The 15,389-nt window shown below is 46.1% G+C and overlaps 2 protein-coding genes across 4 annotated transcripts in view; one reads left to right on the top strand and one right to left on the bottom strand.

The window, feature by feature from the left end:
• Nucleotides 1-11,688, top strand: part of M1AP (meiosis 1 associated protein) — a 61,155-nt gene extending 49,467 nt beyond the window's left edge. Inside the window, exons 7-10 of the mRNA XM_006905224.2 lie at nt 8,802-9,008; nt 10,105-10,245; nt 10,742-10,753; nt 11,263-11,688. Of these exons, the coding sequence (XP_006905286.1) occupies nt 8,802-9,008; nt 10,105-10,245; nt 10,742-10,753; nt 11,263-11,433 (531 nt within the window). The 3' untranslated portion in view covers nt 11,434-11,688. The remainder of the gene's footprint in view (nt 1-8,801; nt 9,009-10,104; nt 10,246-10,741; nt 10,754-11,262) is intronic.
• Nucleotides 11,689-12,454: 766 nt separating this feature from the next.
• DOK1 (docking protein 1) lies at nt 12,455-15,389 on the bottom strand. Of its 3 annotated transcripts, none has more exons than XM_006905222.3 (5): nt 15,290-15,389; nt 14,639-14,938; nt 14,374-14,467; nt 13,958-14,142; nt 12,455-13,695 (listed from the first exon to the last, which is right to left on the bottom strand). In XM_006905222.3, exons 1-5 carry the CDS (start codon nt 15,347-15,349, stop codon nt 12,886-12,888), a joined length of 1,449 nt encoding a protein of 482 aa, XP_006905284.1. In that variant the 5' UTR covers nt 15,350-15,389; the 3' UTR covers nt 12,455-12,885. The 3 variants fall into 3 exon arrangements, with proteins under 3 accessions (XP_006905284.1, XP_024905217.1, XP_024905219.1); XM_025049449.1 differs by lacking the exon at nt 15,290-15,389 and adding an exon at nt 15,116-15,241; XM_025049451.1 differs by lacking the exons at nt 14,374-14,467; nt 14,639-14,938; nt 15,290-15,389 and adding an exon at nt 14,199-14,319.

The raw sequence follows: 15,389 nt of genomic DNA, 5'->3' as shown, positions 1-15,389 counted from the left end.
AGACTGAGCTGCAGTGCTGCTAAGGCTCCATCTACCCCTAATATGCTCCTGACCCTCCGGGATTTTCCACTGCCAACCTGGTGTATTGTTTGTGTCCCCTCCCCTGAAAAATCCCAACTCTAATTCCTCTACCCCAAGTCTGCTACAGTGTTCTCCTTCTAGAGGCTTTCTCTTTTGGGTGTCTTTGCCCTAGTATCTGGCAAATGTGCTAAGCGAGAAATTGGTTTGAGCACCCATCCCAACCCTGCCAAGTCTCCACCAAAAGACTTGCTGGTTTCTCTGTTCCCTTGCAGATGCCTCAGCAGGTGCAAATTCTAGATTCTCAGCCCCCATCCCGACTCTCTCCGACTCAGAATCAACATATGCCCTCATGGTAAAAGCAGTTGCAGTAATTCCTTCATCTCTCTGGCGTCTTCCCTCTCCAGAGACTTAGCTGCCTTTCATTTTCATTGTGACAGCACCTCTTCACTATCTTCAGATAAATAGATTCTGTATATCGTCCAGCTTTTCTAGTTGTTCCAGGCAAGAGAACCAGTCTGTCACTGGCCACTCCAGCCTACTCAGATGCAGAAGTAGATGCTTATTAAATGTTCACTTATCTCTCCTTTGCATTCCTTATCTGGCTAGGCAACTCATAATACATTTTCAGGTTTACCCTCAGCCTAAAAGGAGTGGAGGAAGAGACAGTGTTGAATGAATTGAACTCTGCTTATACCATGGTTGGTGGATCCACCATGTTCTCATTATCAGGTGCCTGGGTTTCCTTACAGGTATAAGCAGAGTTCAATTCATTCAACACTGTCTCTTCCTCCACTCCTTTTAGAGCAATTCTTCTGAACAAAGTCCATACTGCCATAATTAAATTCTAGTCATTAGTGCCAGCTCACCAGGCCTCATCAACTATAAATGTTGTGTAACTTCAAATTACATTTTACAAATACCCTAAAATTTAGTCAACTACAGTCTTAAGTGTTATTTCATTCCCTGATTTTTTTACTTGAAAATTGAATGTTGTATTTTTCTGTCCTACTTATAGATTATTTTGTTTTATTGGAGTATTTTACTTCCTTTTCCTCAGAAGAATACCCTTTCATCAGATAGGCAAGGGTCTCAAAAACCTCATGTCCAAGCCCTTCCTGAAGATATGTGCCATCCATCCATTCCCATAAATTTTACTCCAGACCACAAGAGAGCCATGTGTTTTGACTTCATTTGTCAGAGCTTTTATAGATTATAGCTAAAAATTATTAAATTATCTTTAATCTAACAAAATTTAATGTTACCTAATAATTGTTAATTTTTTAAATTTAACACTTCATGGTGCTGAATATGTGCCTGAAACAGTTCCAAACACTTCACAAACATTAATTTATATTATCTCCATAACCATCCTATGAGGTAGAAATCATTATTCCTATTTTGCAGTTGTGAAATTGAGGCCCAGAGATGTTAAGTACTTTCCTAAGATTACACAGCTAGTAAATGGTAGAGCCAGGACTGAACCCAGAAAGGTTGACTCCAGGACCCAAACTCTTAACCACTCTATAGCCATGTGAAATTCATTATCATATCGATTGCAGAAGTGCTCTGAAACACATTCACTACTCAGTAAGGATCCACAAGATAGTGTCTCCCACGCTTTACATTAGGAAAAGCTGTGTGGCTCCCTTCTGACTAAAGTGAGTGGTTTGCATTTTTATGAGCTTATTTAATCTTGGCTCTATTATTGTCCTACCATTATTTTTCCTTTGCCCAATCCCCTTGTTTAATTTATCTTTTTGTACTGTTGCATTTTTCAAAACTGGCATAACTGTTTTCTGGAATGTGGTAGGGAATAAATAAATATATATAAATAAAATTAATTTTTTCCAAGTATTTATGAGATGAATTGATTCATCACCAGGAAAAGATCGTTTCAATTACCAAAACCTGCTATGTAGTCCCAGTTATGTAGCTAGTGACTCACTTTCCACATCCTCATTTCTCTTACAAAGTCATGTCTGTGTGAACTAGAAAAAGAAATGAAAATACCACCTAGGCCTTTCAGTTTCCTACTTACAGTGTCAGTCTCTGGAGACACATTCCAGAGCTTTACTGGCCATGTCTGCCCTAATTGGCCACAGAAGTGACAGGATTCAAACCAGGACGTGTCCAGCAAGAGGCTAAGTACACAGGCAACGACCTGGTTGGGCTGTAAATGGGTGGGGAAATGGAAAGTCCTTGGTTATGTTAGGCAAAGAGTCAAGAGCAGGAATCCAAGCCGAGAGTGAGGTGATGGCAGGTCAGGAGCCATTTTTAAAAAACAAAAATGGTCAGAATGAGGTTAGAGTTTAGAGCCTGCAGGAAAACAGGTGCTAGGATAGCAGGCTAGCATGGGATCGGTAGGCTTCTCGTGACCCAGCCTTGCCTATTTCTCTTGCTTCATCTTTCACCATGCTCCTTCCATTGTCCACTCTGGCCGCACTAATAAATTAGTAAATGATTCCCAAATATGGCAAATGATTTCACACCTCCACCTTTTTTCATCTGCTCCCTTCCCCTTGCCTCTGTCCACCTGACAAATATCTACTCATTTTTTCCCAGATTTTGCTTAAATACCTTCACTATGAAGTTTTTCCTACAACCCCCATTCTAGCTACAGCCTGCCCCAACTCATCCTTTTTGCCCCTTCCCCACCCATATACCTGTTGCCACATCTATCTTGACCTTCGCAGCACTCAGAATCAGTATAAATTGCACCTTAGCTCTCTAATTTGAGAAATATCACATTACTGTATTTTCTTCAGTCAAATTTAGAAAATATTAGTCTCCAAGGGCCAGGATGTTGACACACTCATATCTCTATGAGTGCCTCTCACCTCCCTCAGAATCTCAGGAGGCTAACAATTCAGAATGTGGGAAATGGCCCTTTGGTCTTCAATACACCTTCAATACATTGTTGACTACAAGCGGCAAAAGCGGACATATTTGTCTTGTTCCTGATCTTCAGGGTAAAGTATCCAGTCTTTTACCACTACCTGTGATATTAGCTGTGGGTTTTTGTAGAAGCCTTTGTTCTAATCCTAGTTTTGTTAAATGTTATCATCATGAAAGGGTTTTGTATTTTATCAAATGCTTTTTCTGAATTTATTGAGATGATTATGTAGTTTTTGGCCTTTATTCTATTAACATGGTATATTATGTTGTTTGATTTTTGAATATTAAACCAACCTTGCATTCATAGGATAAATCCCACTTGGTTGTGGAGTATAATCTTTTTCTATGTTGCTGAATTTAGTTGGCTACTATGTTGAGTATTTTTGCATCTCTTCATAAGGGTTATTGGTCTGTAATTTTCTTTTCTTGTGATATCTTTATCTGGTTTTAGTATCAGGGTAATATTGGCCTCATAGAATGATTTAGGAAGTGTTACTTCATTTTCTATTTTTTTGGAAGAATTTGTGAAGGGTTAATGTTATTTCTTAAAAGATTTGGCAGAATTCCCGGTGAAGTCATCTGGGTTTTGGCTTTTCTTTGTGAAAAATTTCCTAATTACTAATTATTTTCTTTACTTGTATTAGGTTGTACAAAAAAAAGTTAATATAGCAGGCCTGAGACTCCAGTTAGTTATCCTTAGAAAGTCCTACTTGTAAGATTGACCCTTGGCTGGCATCTGGGAAGTTGGATTTGGGGAGTATTCCCACCATTTCTTAAATAATAAGAGTGGCACACTCTGCCTAAACTGTGCAAAAATATATGGTTTATGCTGAACACCTGCCTTTCTTCTAGGAGTCTAGAATTTTGGTATGCGCTAGGTACAGGCTGCCTATGTGACCAGCCCCCAATAAAAATGTTGAGCACTGAGTCTCTAACGACTTCTCCTGGTGAACAGCATTTTACACATATTGTCACAATTCAGTGCTGGAAGAATTAGGCACATCCTGTGCAACTCCATTGGTAGAAGACTCTTGGAAGCTTGCACCTGGCTTCCTCTGGTCTTTGCCCATGAGCCTTTTCTCTTTGCTGATTTGGCTTCGTATCCTTTTGCTGTAATAAATCCAAGAGTACTACTATACGCTCTGTCCTGTGAGTTCTCTTAGTGAACTGCTGAATCTGGGAGTGGTCTTGGGGACCCATGACACAGATTTATTCATGTTTTCTATTTCTTCTTGAGTCAGTCTCAGCACTTTGTGTCTTTCTAGGAATATGTCCATTTCATCTAGGTTATCTCACTTTTTGGCATATAATTGTTTATAATATTCCCTTAAAATCCTTTTAATTTCTGTAAGGTCAGTAGTGATACCCCCTCATTTATTATTTATTATTTATTTTCGTAACTTGGATATTTTTCTCTTTTTTCCTTGATCAGTCTAGTTAAATGTTTGTCAATTTTGTTGATCTTTTCAAAGAACGGACTTTTGTTTACATTGATTTTCTCTATTACTTTTCTATTCTCTATTTCATTTCTTTCTACTCTAGAATTTTTTTATTTCCTTCTTCATGCTTGCTTTAAGTTTAGTTTGGTCTCCTTTTTCTAGGTTCTTACAGTGGAAGTTTCATTTATTGATTTGAAATCTTTTTATTTTAATCGAAGAGTTTTCAGCTATAAATTTCCCTCTATGCAGTGCTTTAGCTGTATTTTATAAGTTTTTAGTATGTTTTGTTTTAATTTTCACTCATCTCAAATTATTTTCTAATTTCTCTGGTGATTGCTTTTTTGAACTATCGATTATTTAGGAATATATTATTTAATTTTCACATATTCATGAATTTCCCAAATTTCTTTTTGTTATTGATTTCTAATTTCATTCCACTGTGATCAAAGAAGATACTTTAGATGATTTTAATCTTTTTAATTTTATTGTACCTTGATTTATGGCCTGTCATATGGTCTATCCTGGAGAATGTTCCATGTTTATTTGAGCAGACTGTATAATCCGCTGTTTAGGAGTTTTAAATGTCTTTTACCATCTTCCCCTGGTCTCCTTTATGGAAGCCAGTGTGAGAGTAGCAGAGCAATGGACATTGCAGCTTCATTTTCTGCTTCTCTTGGTCCTGCCTTCTGGAGTGAGAGAATAAGCAAATAATGCCAAATTAACCTAATTTCCTCCTGATGCCTTTTCAGATTTAAAAAACAAACAAACAAAAAAAAAACCCAAGTATGCATAGTTTTTCTATAACTAGCTGTGATTTCTCTTCCTGGATGTATTAGGACAATGAAATATGTCTCTTCCCACAAGCAAAGCAATGTGAGTGCTCTGCCCTTCTCTGCACTTCAATGGCTGCCTCAGAAACACTCTTGCTCAGGAGTTGGTCAGTGTTTCTTTAATCATTGAATTTGGTCCCAGACCATCATACTGAGGGTAGACCAAGGGAGCTCTGGTTTGGTGAGATTAGAGCTTTTACCTGCTATAATAAATTCCTACCTGCCCTTTTGGGAAGGCCTATGTCAATACCATTAAAACTGTCCTTTCTACTCCTCTTTCCTCAGATACCCAGAAGTGAGTGACCACATCCTCTTTCTTCTCTTTGGTATTTATAAAGGATCCATTTGGCTGCAACTAACAGATAACCAATCCAACTCTAACTTGACTAATGAAGAAGTTGTTTTTTTCATGTAACAAGAAGTGCAGGGACAGACAATTATAAGCTGGTGCAGTTGATCAATGATACCATCAAAGACCCAGGCTCTTTCCATTTTTCCACTGCAGCAACCATAGCTGGTGTATTTCTTCCTTATGCCTATTGTCTCATGGTCACAAGATGGCTGTTGCAACTTAAGACTTAGTCCTGTCCAATAGGGAACGAAGGGGTAGGGTGCAGAGATAAAAAGCTTGCCAGCATATTACAAATCTTTTCCGGAAACTCCACTCAGCAATTTCTGTTTATGTTTCATTATTTAAATCTAGGTCACAAATCACCCCTAGACCAATCGCTGAAAATCTGAAAAACAGGCAAAGAGAAAGGAGAAGAGAAGGGGGTTGGGGAGCTGTGGCCAGTCAACCAACAGTGGCTGCCACACCTTCCTCATAACCTTAGTAATTAGAAGTTAGGGCGGGTCAGAGAGGGTGACTTTAGTCAGGCTGAGCTTGGAGTATGGCATGCCATTCAACTCTGTTCCTATACACACCTGTTCCAAACAGAAGCAGTCTTCATCTCCAAAAAAATCTAAGTTCCCTGGCACCTTCTATAGCAAAGTCCCTAACCACAACATAAATAGACAGCTTTTCACCTGCCTTCTGGTAAATTCAGCATCTAACTCATGCTCTTTTCTTTAGAATTAGGAAAAGCATATTCTAAGTACTCAGCAGTCATCTACAGTCATTAAGCATTGTTCAATTTGAGGACCCCAAAGTCCAGTCTTCTGGGACACCCCATAAGACAGCACCATGCCACTACTTTTTCTTAGCCTCAGATACCTGCTACAGTAGTTAATCATTTCCATCACAGCTACAACTGCCTGTGCCAGCAGATAAACCCATGACTTGGGTAACATTTCAAGCTTGAGTCCTGGACTTCGAGTCCCCAAAGAGGTGAGAAATTCAGAGTCCAAAATAAGGGCCTTAAAGTTCAACTTCCCTATCTCTCACTTTCTCAGAATACTCCTGAAATTGCAGATAAATTAATATCTTTATCAAACTCTAATAAGGATGCATTTCTCTCTCTTCCTCCCAGAACCTTCTGCCAACCATCCTGTAAAGAAGCCAAAAGTTTTAAAGCATTCTGTAAAATCTTTTCAACTCAATCTTTTCCCAGTCTTCTGCTAGTCCTCATATCAGGAGTTACTTTGGAGAGCCCTCATTCATTTCTGTACCCCAGTTCTCTAACACAATCTTAGCTATTGTCTCAAAATCAATAGACTCACGTTCTAGAGGTCATAATTTTCTGTGTACAACTTTCAAAATTTCTTAATAACTCCACCATGTAGCAGATGTGAATTTGTTCCATAACACTGAAGCACAAAAAAATGTCATATTGCCATAGTTTTCGCCTCCACTGACTTGCCGCAGTGGCAAGATACTCCATTCTCCAAGGAGTCTTAGAAGGGTGATGAACCACCCCAGTTTGCCCAGGACTAAGAGGTTTTCTGGAACACGGAACTTTCAGTGCTAAAAATGAGCAAACCAGAACAATTGGTCATCCTAAGTTCGAGATAAACATTAGTTTACAAGCCTCCTTAGGCAGTGCACATGTCTAATGAATTTCTATATACCTACACCCAGTGCTCAAGACATAATAGACACTCAATAGGTTCTTAATAAATAAACAAATTCACAAACAAATGCGTGAACCAGAATAAAAAAATAGATTAAAATAATAATAATCCAAAGTCTGAGCCACATCAGAAGTTACTTGAAACAACTGAAATGGAGTGCCCTACAAGTTCCTTCCTATCCCTTTGAGGCTTAAAGGGACCATGTCCTCAGAGCAGGGGCAAATTTTCCCCACACACACGTACACAAGAGTTTCTATATCATCTATTTCCAATTTGATGGATTTGAGAACCATCAGGTAGACTTTCCATCACATTTGGGTCTGTTGTTCAGGAAGACAACACAGATATAAGGGAAATGTTGACAAGTGTGAACTTATGAAGGTACCTACCACCTGCCCAGCCTTCCAGACCTCCCAGAGTTCTGTGCTGCATAGACTGATAACACTGCTTTAAAGTGTCCAGAACCTTCCCCCACCCCCTCCACCTCAGCACATCCCCTTGGGGTATAACTCTAATGCTGCAGCAGGTTTTTCTGCTACATTGTGTCACTTTCCACTTGTCTTCCACAAGACACTGATATTCCTCTATTCCCTTAAATATCTTTTTTTTCTCCTTTTTGCCTTTCCTATTCTATTACTTCTTCCAACTTTTTATAAGTTAGAGTGGGTAGAGCTAGTGTGCTGTCTTTCCTCTTACGTAGCAGGGAGACTGTTATGTCTGTATCAATTGTAATTAATGATCACCTCAAGCAAGAGGACAAATTTACAGATAATTGTAACAGTTCTGACTCCATATTTCCTGGAGTTTTGTAGTTTTCCTTGAAATTGCCTCATTTCTATGCCTAGTTTCAAAGAATATACCTAGAAAATCTGCCTATATGTCTACTTGTCTCTTCTCCTTACCACGTGCTAACCTCTGATCTCCATGGCACATAGCAAAGTGTCACCATTCTATTCTATAGTACTCTTCACTCACAGAGTCACCATGTCCAGAATTCTGACCCTTCTTTTTGTCCTATGACTGGCTAAGTTGATCTCAAAAGCCTATTCCCCCACCCCACCTTGTCGTACCAAAGTTTTCATCTCCTTGCTCTTCGCTCTTCTTCTACTTGCACAGGTGGCTTTGACCACCTTTGCGTAAACCCTCTCTGGGCATTCCAGGGGTTCCCCAATCAGCCCTCTCTACCCCAGTCCTACAACACAACCAGACTTTATCAATCTCAAAATAAGGCCTGAATTTTCACAACACCCCACACAAGTCTTTTTTTCAAAACTCTGTTTTTAAGAATTATAATTCTCAAAACTCTATATTTACCGTTGAGTGATTCATTAGTCCCCTCTGGTGTGAATAGCTACTTCAGGTTATAGGGCATCTCTTAAGTTATCTCTGTCAACCTTTCTGTGTATGTCCCCAAACAGGGAGAAAGAGCAGTCCCTAGGGCACTGGTGATTCAGGTAGGAAGTCCCTCCCTTTCAGGGCAAGGGGGAAATGGCTCAGCCCTCTCTGACATCCCCCAGAGGAACTCGGGAAACCTTGGTTGGGATTGATCTTAAGAACGTGCTGAAGACTGAAGATGAACCAGTGTTTATGCATGTCCTTGTTTCAGAAAAGAGAATGGCTGCTGTTGGCCAAAGGAGAGGCCCCGAGCCAAGGACACAGCCTGAGAGAGCCCGCTAGCACCTTCTATGTGATTGTGCCATCGCGCTCCCCAACTCTGCTAGTGAAGGCAGTGGCCACACGAGAACTGATGCTGCCCAACTCCTTCTCTCTACTGCCTGAGGACCTGCCTGATGACAGCCTGAAGACTGTGGAGGCAAGTGGAGCCCAGATCTCCTGGGACAGATAGAGGGAAGAGGAGGGAAGGGAGTCAGAGAAAGGGATGAGGGAGAGGAATGAGCCAGTGAGGGGAAGGACAGAGAGCCAAGGGAGAAGTGGTCCCAAGGGTGTGGTGAGAAGGCCAGAGAAAAAACAGGGTAGGAACTGAGGTGGGGCAGGAGGAAGTTAGCAGTGATGGCATGTTCCCACAGATCTTTCTCTGCATTATGCATGTGCATGTGTGTGTACCTGTGTGTGTGCATCTACTTCTGTCTGTTGAGGGAAAGAAGAAAAAGTAGACAATGTAGGGGCCCAGAATAGGCAGAGCTTCAAAATAAGACTGCAGTGCAAAGGTGGGAACAGCTCTGAAGGCCATTTTCTCCTCCTCCTCTTTCGTGGATCTGGATTTCTGGATTTCCTCTGCAGCCTCCCCAGGCTGAGGGCAGGAGTGGGGCTCTGGGCAGGGAGAAGTGAAACCACATTGCTGCTGGATCGCTGGCTTACGTGCAGAGAGGACAGAGCCTGGGATTGTGCTCTCCACTTGGCGGCCAAGGGGATGAAGAGAGAGGTGGGCACAAGTGGCTGTGCTCCGCGTCTCACTTCAGGGCCAATGGTTCCTGGCACAGGATATTGTGGCCGGAAAACCCGACTGCTCAGGAATGCTGTGCTCGCGTGTCCTCTGGTTACACTCACCTCACAGGCAGGCTGAGAACTCAGTGTACTCGCCTCATAGACTGTGAACAGCCCCAAGATGAGGACACACTCTCCCTCACAGCCATGCACACTGGATCCCTTGTAACCCTCACAGCACCCAGACCCTATGACATACTTCTCTGGTCCAGAGTATTCAGTGTCCCTAAACACTCAGTTTTGCTCCTGCTTTGTACCTGTGCCTGACACTTACCTCACAAGCACTCAGACCTGGGGCGGGGGTGGCCAGAACACCCAGTGGGACACTGGTCTATTTCACAGCCTTCAGAGATGCCCTGAGTCTTCACACCTCCTTCAGCCTCTCACACTCAAAGGGCTCTGCCTGACATCTTGTGTTCTGTAAATTCAAGCTCCCCAGGTAAGGCTCCTCCTCTCTTCCTCAGAGTGTGTTGGACGGCCTAGAGCTGGAGCCCATCTACAACCCCTTGCAGATTTGGAGCCACCTGTACTCACACCTGAGCAGCACCTTTGCCAAGCCTCAGGGCCGACTCCACCCAACCTGGGAGAATCGGGCCCTGAGAAAGGTATGGCTTCTCTCCTTATTCCCCTCACTCCCCTTTATGCCCAGAATCCAAGAGACCCCTCCTCCTCTGTTCCCAATTCCCCTCAATCCCAGGGAGTAGCCCTCTTCCCTAGATCTCCCCTGGTGGAAGGGAGAACCAAGCCAACAAGGAAGAAAGAAAAAGAGCAGCCCTTTATCCGAGACAAAGGAAATTACCAGCCATTCGCAGTGTGTGTGTTGGGGGGCGGGGTGGGGGGGAGACTGGGAATGAACACTGACGTATGATAACATTCAGGTATCTTAACTGTAGTGTTTGTGATAACTCATTAGTCGTTTCACAGACCATTGTGCCACTAAGCAAACTGGCTGCACTGGAACTACAACCAAAGAAAAGGCTGAAGGGAAGGTGGGAAAGAAATGCCCCAAAGAAGAGAAATTAGCATTTACTGAGCACCAGTTATTTGCCAGGTTATGTGACAAGGGTTTTCACACATATTTTTCTCATTTAATCCTCACAGCACCCCAGCAAGGTAAGTGTTACATTAATTTTACAGAGGAGCAAAGGGTGGCAGGGTGGCGGGGTGCTGATCAGGTTAGTAGCTTGGAGACAGGGCTCTAGTGACAAGGGCTAAAGAGAAGAGTAATTGAAATTAGAGAGTTATTTTTATGAAATCCATATTTTATAATATTTGGGCTTCCTTTTGCCCTTTTTTCTAGTTTCTCAGTAACAGAGCCTTTAGGGGAAAAAAAAAAAAAAAATCCTGCTTTGCCTTAGCTGAAGTTACTAGAGAAAGATGTTTCCAGACTATAGTCAATCTAGAGGTGGGAGCAGAGCCCACAGGTCAGCTGGTGGGCAAGGTCACAGAGGAGAGACACTCAGCCAGTGGAGGTGAGAGGCCAGGGGACTCTACTGCCCTGAGCCTTGAGACTGTCACTCCAGGGATGAGACAAGTGAAGGAGTTTAGACAGGAGACCCAGCAGGGAATAGGATAAGATCAAGAACTCTGTCTGGTCAGAAACGGCTCTGCTTTCTTTTCAGGCTGGGCAGTTGCAGATGAATCGAGTCCGAGCCACGGTGGCCCCCTTGCCTATAACCCCAGCCCCCAGCAGGGCCCCCAAGATGCGAGCCACCAGCAAAGCCTCCTCAGAAGCCTTCTTCCAGCCTTCCAGAGAGGAGGAGGAAGTGGAGGAGTTTCCTTCAGAGCCTTAAGTCACCAGAGCCTGGGTCTGGCTGCCCTGCCCAGCCACATCCACGCCAAGGCTCATACGATGGCATTCTGCAGTCAAACTTGCCTTCCATCCACCTGAGCCCCTGTGAGCTCCAGTGACCGAGAAAGAGCCTTTCCCTCCTCCGTCCTCGGCCTGGGAAGCTACACACCCCAGCCTCTCCCTTCTCTAAGCAAGTTTTCTTTGGGGTCATTTGATACTGTTAACGCAGATGAATATTAAACACCGGGTAAGCCAACACCGTTGTTAGGAGCATTTTATCCTTGTAGCTCTGTGTAAGCAAGTGGATGAGGTCAGGTTACCTTCAGGAAACTGGAGCTCCGGAGACAAGGATGAGGTTTTCAGAGCTCATGATAAACAAATAAGATTGAAATCCAAGCCCGATTCCAAAGCCAGTGCCCCTCCCACTATACCCACCATGCTAGTTCTCTTCCAGCTCCAAACAGAAAAGTGGTTGGTGCTCAGTACCTACATGCAAAAGAGAGGGGGATACATGGGGGGGAGGGGAGGTCATATGGCTCAGAACAGAATAGAGGGTGGTGTGAAAAAGACTTATTCCCTTTCTATTACCTCTCCTCATGCCTGCCTCTCTACTTTCCTATCGGCCCTTACGATCCACAGAATAACTACCATTTAGAAAATGCTTAGTCTATGCTGCAAATTGCACGAAGTACTTAAGAAATTTAACTCTTTTCATGCAAACAACCCTGTGAGGTAGAGCATGTTATTAAGTTTTCCCAGTTTACAAAAGGGCAGCAAAGGAAACTGAAGGTTGCAGATGTTATACAACTCTCCCAGGGTCACACAGATAGGGTCAAGCCCAGAGGGGCCAAATGGACTACCCAGGCTCTGAAATGCCACTCTGCTCGGCTCTCCTCAGTGGGACCCCTTCCTCCTTCCGTAGCTCCCAACACATTCCTGATTCTCCTCCTGATCCCCTCCACACCCACCTAGCACACCCTGCCTCTGTATCCCCTCTGTGACTATGCACACACACAGACCTCTTAAACCCAAACTGACTTTAATGAGAATAAAACTTTAAAAAATAAATCTCTGGCAAATAACAACGCAGGGGAAAGAATCCAGGCACAGTCCAGCATTTCTCTACAGCCGCCATGCAGGCCCCTCCAAGTGTACCTACTCCAACGAAGCACCCTTTCCATAGACCTGGTCCAGCAGCTGTTCCTTTTGGAGGGATGACTTAGGGATGCTGGCCTCCCCAAGGCCCATCCCTGAGCCCTGCCATCTGTCCCACCTTCAGGACTTTTGGGTATTGATCATCCTTCCCTTGACTCCCCTGATCCATCTGGTTCCCTAGCTTCGTACCGGCCCCTCCAGCCCTCTGGTTCCCACTGGTTCTAACAGGTTTCCTTGATCCCCAGTGCCACCTCCCCCCACGGTCCTCTTATCAGCAACCCCAGCCTTGCCCTACTTCTCATGTGGAGCCCTCTGACTTGACCCCAGTCCTGTCAGTCTCTTCTTTAGAGAGCCCACAGTCCCAGCTCCCTGAGGTCCTGCTCTTTTGGACCTGGCTATACAGGGCAGTGTCTGAGCTGTGGCCTTTGCTGCCACCGCCAGTTACAGTACCAGGTTCAGGGAAAGCCAGGCCCTGGGGCTTGGGAGCTGGGAGAGGCTTTGTGCTCCGAGGGGGTGGCACTGCATAGTCATCAGTGGCAGGGTTGTAGGGGAGTTCATAGCCCTCCTCCTTCACCCGAGCCTGGCACCACCATGCATCCTTGGGCTCCTGAGGCAGATCATAAAGGCCCCGGAGAGCGGCTGGGGCAAGACCCTCAGGTTCATCATAGATGGGGTCCTCTTTGGTGTCCGTTAGCTTGGCCTTCAGTAACTGCTGCTGCACATGCTCATACGTGTCCCAGTAGAGAGATTTCTTTAACTGTACCCCTCCCCCTGCCTGAGCAGAGGTGCTGTCCAGGGGGTCTGAATATAGAGAATCCTGGGAAGGACCTGGAAGAATGCGCAGGGAGTCTAAGGGTTCAGCATACAGGGCTGGAGGGCTGCCAGGGTGCTCCTGGGCGGCAGGTAGGGAAGCCAGCTTCCCCTCTGACACTTCTTCCCGAGAATCAGCTCTGAGAACATCCTGCCCCTGACCAGCCTTGCCCTGGGCCTTCTGCAGATGGATTGCAGTCTCAACTGCCTGAAAGATGTCATTTCCCTGTGCCGTCTGGAAGGTGAAAGTTCCGGGGCCGGAGGGGCAGCGGCGGCCTGCCTCAAAAGAGAACATGACCTAAGAAAGTGTGAAGAGAAACACATTACTGGGAGCCATCCGGGAAGATAAGTCAGAAGGTTGAACTAGTTGGGGGTTCTACAAAGAAAAGACTAGCTGGGGAAGGAGGTGGACTCCTGGGCTAGGCGGATGGGTTATCCTGAGGGCAGAGCTTCCCACCTTCCTGCCCTGCCCCACCAGGTCCAAAGCCTATGACCCAGGAAGGCAGCCCTTCCTGGCAGCTCCCCCGCCACCACCACCACCACACACTGCAATTCCACACCTTGTCCCTGCCATAGCGACGCAACAGAGGATAGGGCCAGGAAAGGAGTGGTTCCAGTATCTGATTCTGCGCTCCCATAGTCAGGAGAGTCAACCTCTCAGCCTCCACCCTCAGCACATAGGAGCCGTGTAGGCCACAGCGCTCAGCAGCTTCAGTCCTCTGCACGGTTACCCAGAACTGGGATCCTGGAAGGAATACACAATTAGACTGGCACCTGACCAGCGGTGGGGTAACTGGGATCCTGGAAGGAATACACAATTAGACTGGTGGGGGTGGGGGTTGTCCCAGCCCTCACCTGGAAGACAGGTGAGGAACTTCCTATTTCCCCATAGGCCCCTGGATCCTCTAATCAGCCCCTTTCCAGGGGCACCCTTCCTTTCCACCCCTCATCCCTGCCCAGCTTCTCAAGCGGCTACCTTCCCAGGTGGGGCTATACAGCGAGTTCTCCAGCATCTCCAGGGCAGAAAGCTTGGGTGAGTTCCCTGCAGGCGCCAGAGCCCAGTTGCCTTTCTGGGGAAAAGAGAAAGAGAGTATTGAAGACTCAAATCATTCTCTCAACGCGGTTCGCGGGGTCTAAGCCAGCCCAGCTCCTCTGTGGCCGTAACTACCCTCACCCTGCAACGTCTCTGGGGTCCAGTGCGGTTCGCCCCAGCCCCTCGCGGGAAGCCCCGGCCCTCTCACCGGAAAGGCGTTTAGGCACAGCGTTTGCACCCAGGCGGCGCTGGACGGCCCGTCGGCCGCCAGCAGGTGGGAGCGCTGTGCAGTGTCCAGGCGGAAGGCCGTGGCGCCAGGCTCAGGCGGGCTCTCCACCGCCACGGGCGCCACGCTCACACACTCGGCCAAACGGATCACCTTGCAGTCCAGGCGGCGCGAGCCCCCTCGGCCCCCTCCAGAGCTCGACCCCTTGTGGTCAAAGAACTCGAGGCGCGCTACGCCGTGGGGGCTGGCGGGGTAGAGCACGGCCCAGGTCTTCCTCCACCTCTGCGGAGAGAAAGCGAGAGACGCTGGGAAAGCAGCGGCGAGCGTCGGCCGCCCGGCCCCGACGGTGAAGGAGGGACCAGGAGAAGCCTCTTTCGGGTGTGAGGCTTTCCGAATGGCACGAAGTTTCCCCAGAAGGATGCCTGCCGCTCAGTCTCCCCAGGACCAGAGAGGGCGTACCCCAAGACCAGCAGACGCTTCCCCGCAGCGTGCAAAGCGACTTCGCCGGAACGCCACAGGGCTCCCGGCTCCCGGCTCCCGGCGCCGCGCTTGCACCCTGCCCTCCCCCTCCCTCCTGGGTCCTATCGCCCACCGCTAGCTTTGATGAGGTTCGGCACCCCTACCCCCGACTACCTTGGTACCGAAACGCTGACTCTGCAGAAAGAGCGGCCCTTCCATCACGGCCCCGTCCATGGCCCCTGGCCGTTCCTTCCGCGCTTCCTGGCCCTACGGG

Source organism: Pteropus alecto, unplaced genomic scaffold (genome assembly GCF_000325575.1).
Source record: "Pteropus alecto unplaced genomic scaffold, ASM32557v1 scaffold100, whole genome shotgun sequence".
NCBI lineage: Eukaryota > Metazoa > Chordata > Mammalia > Chiroptera > Pteropodidae > Pteropus > Pteropus alecto.
Note: the sequence above shows the minus strand (reverse complement) of the source record. Positions and strands in the feature narration are given on the sequence as shown.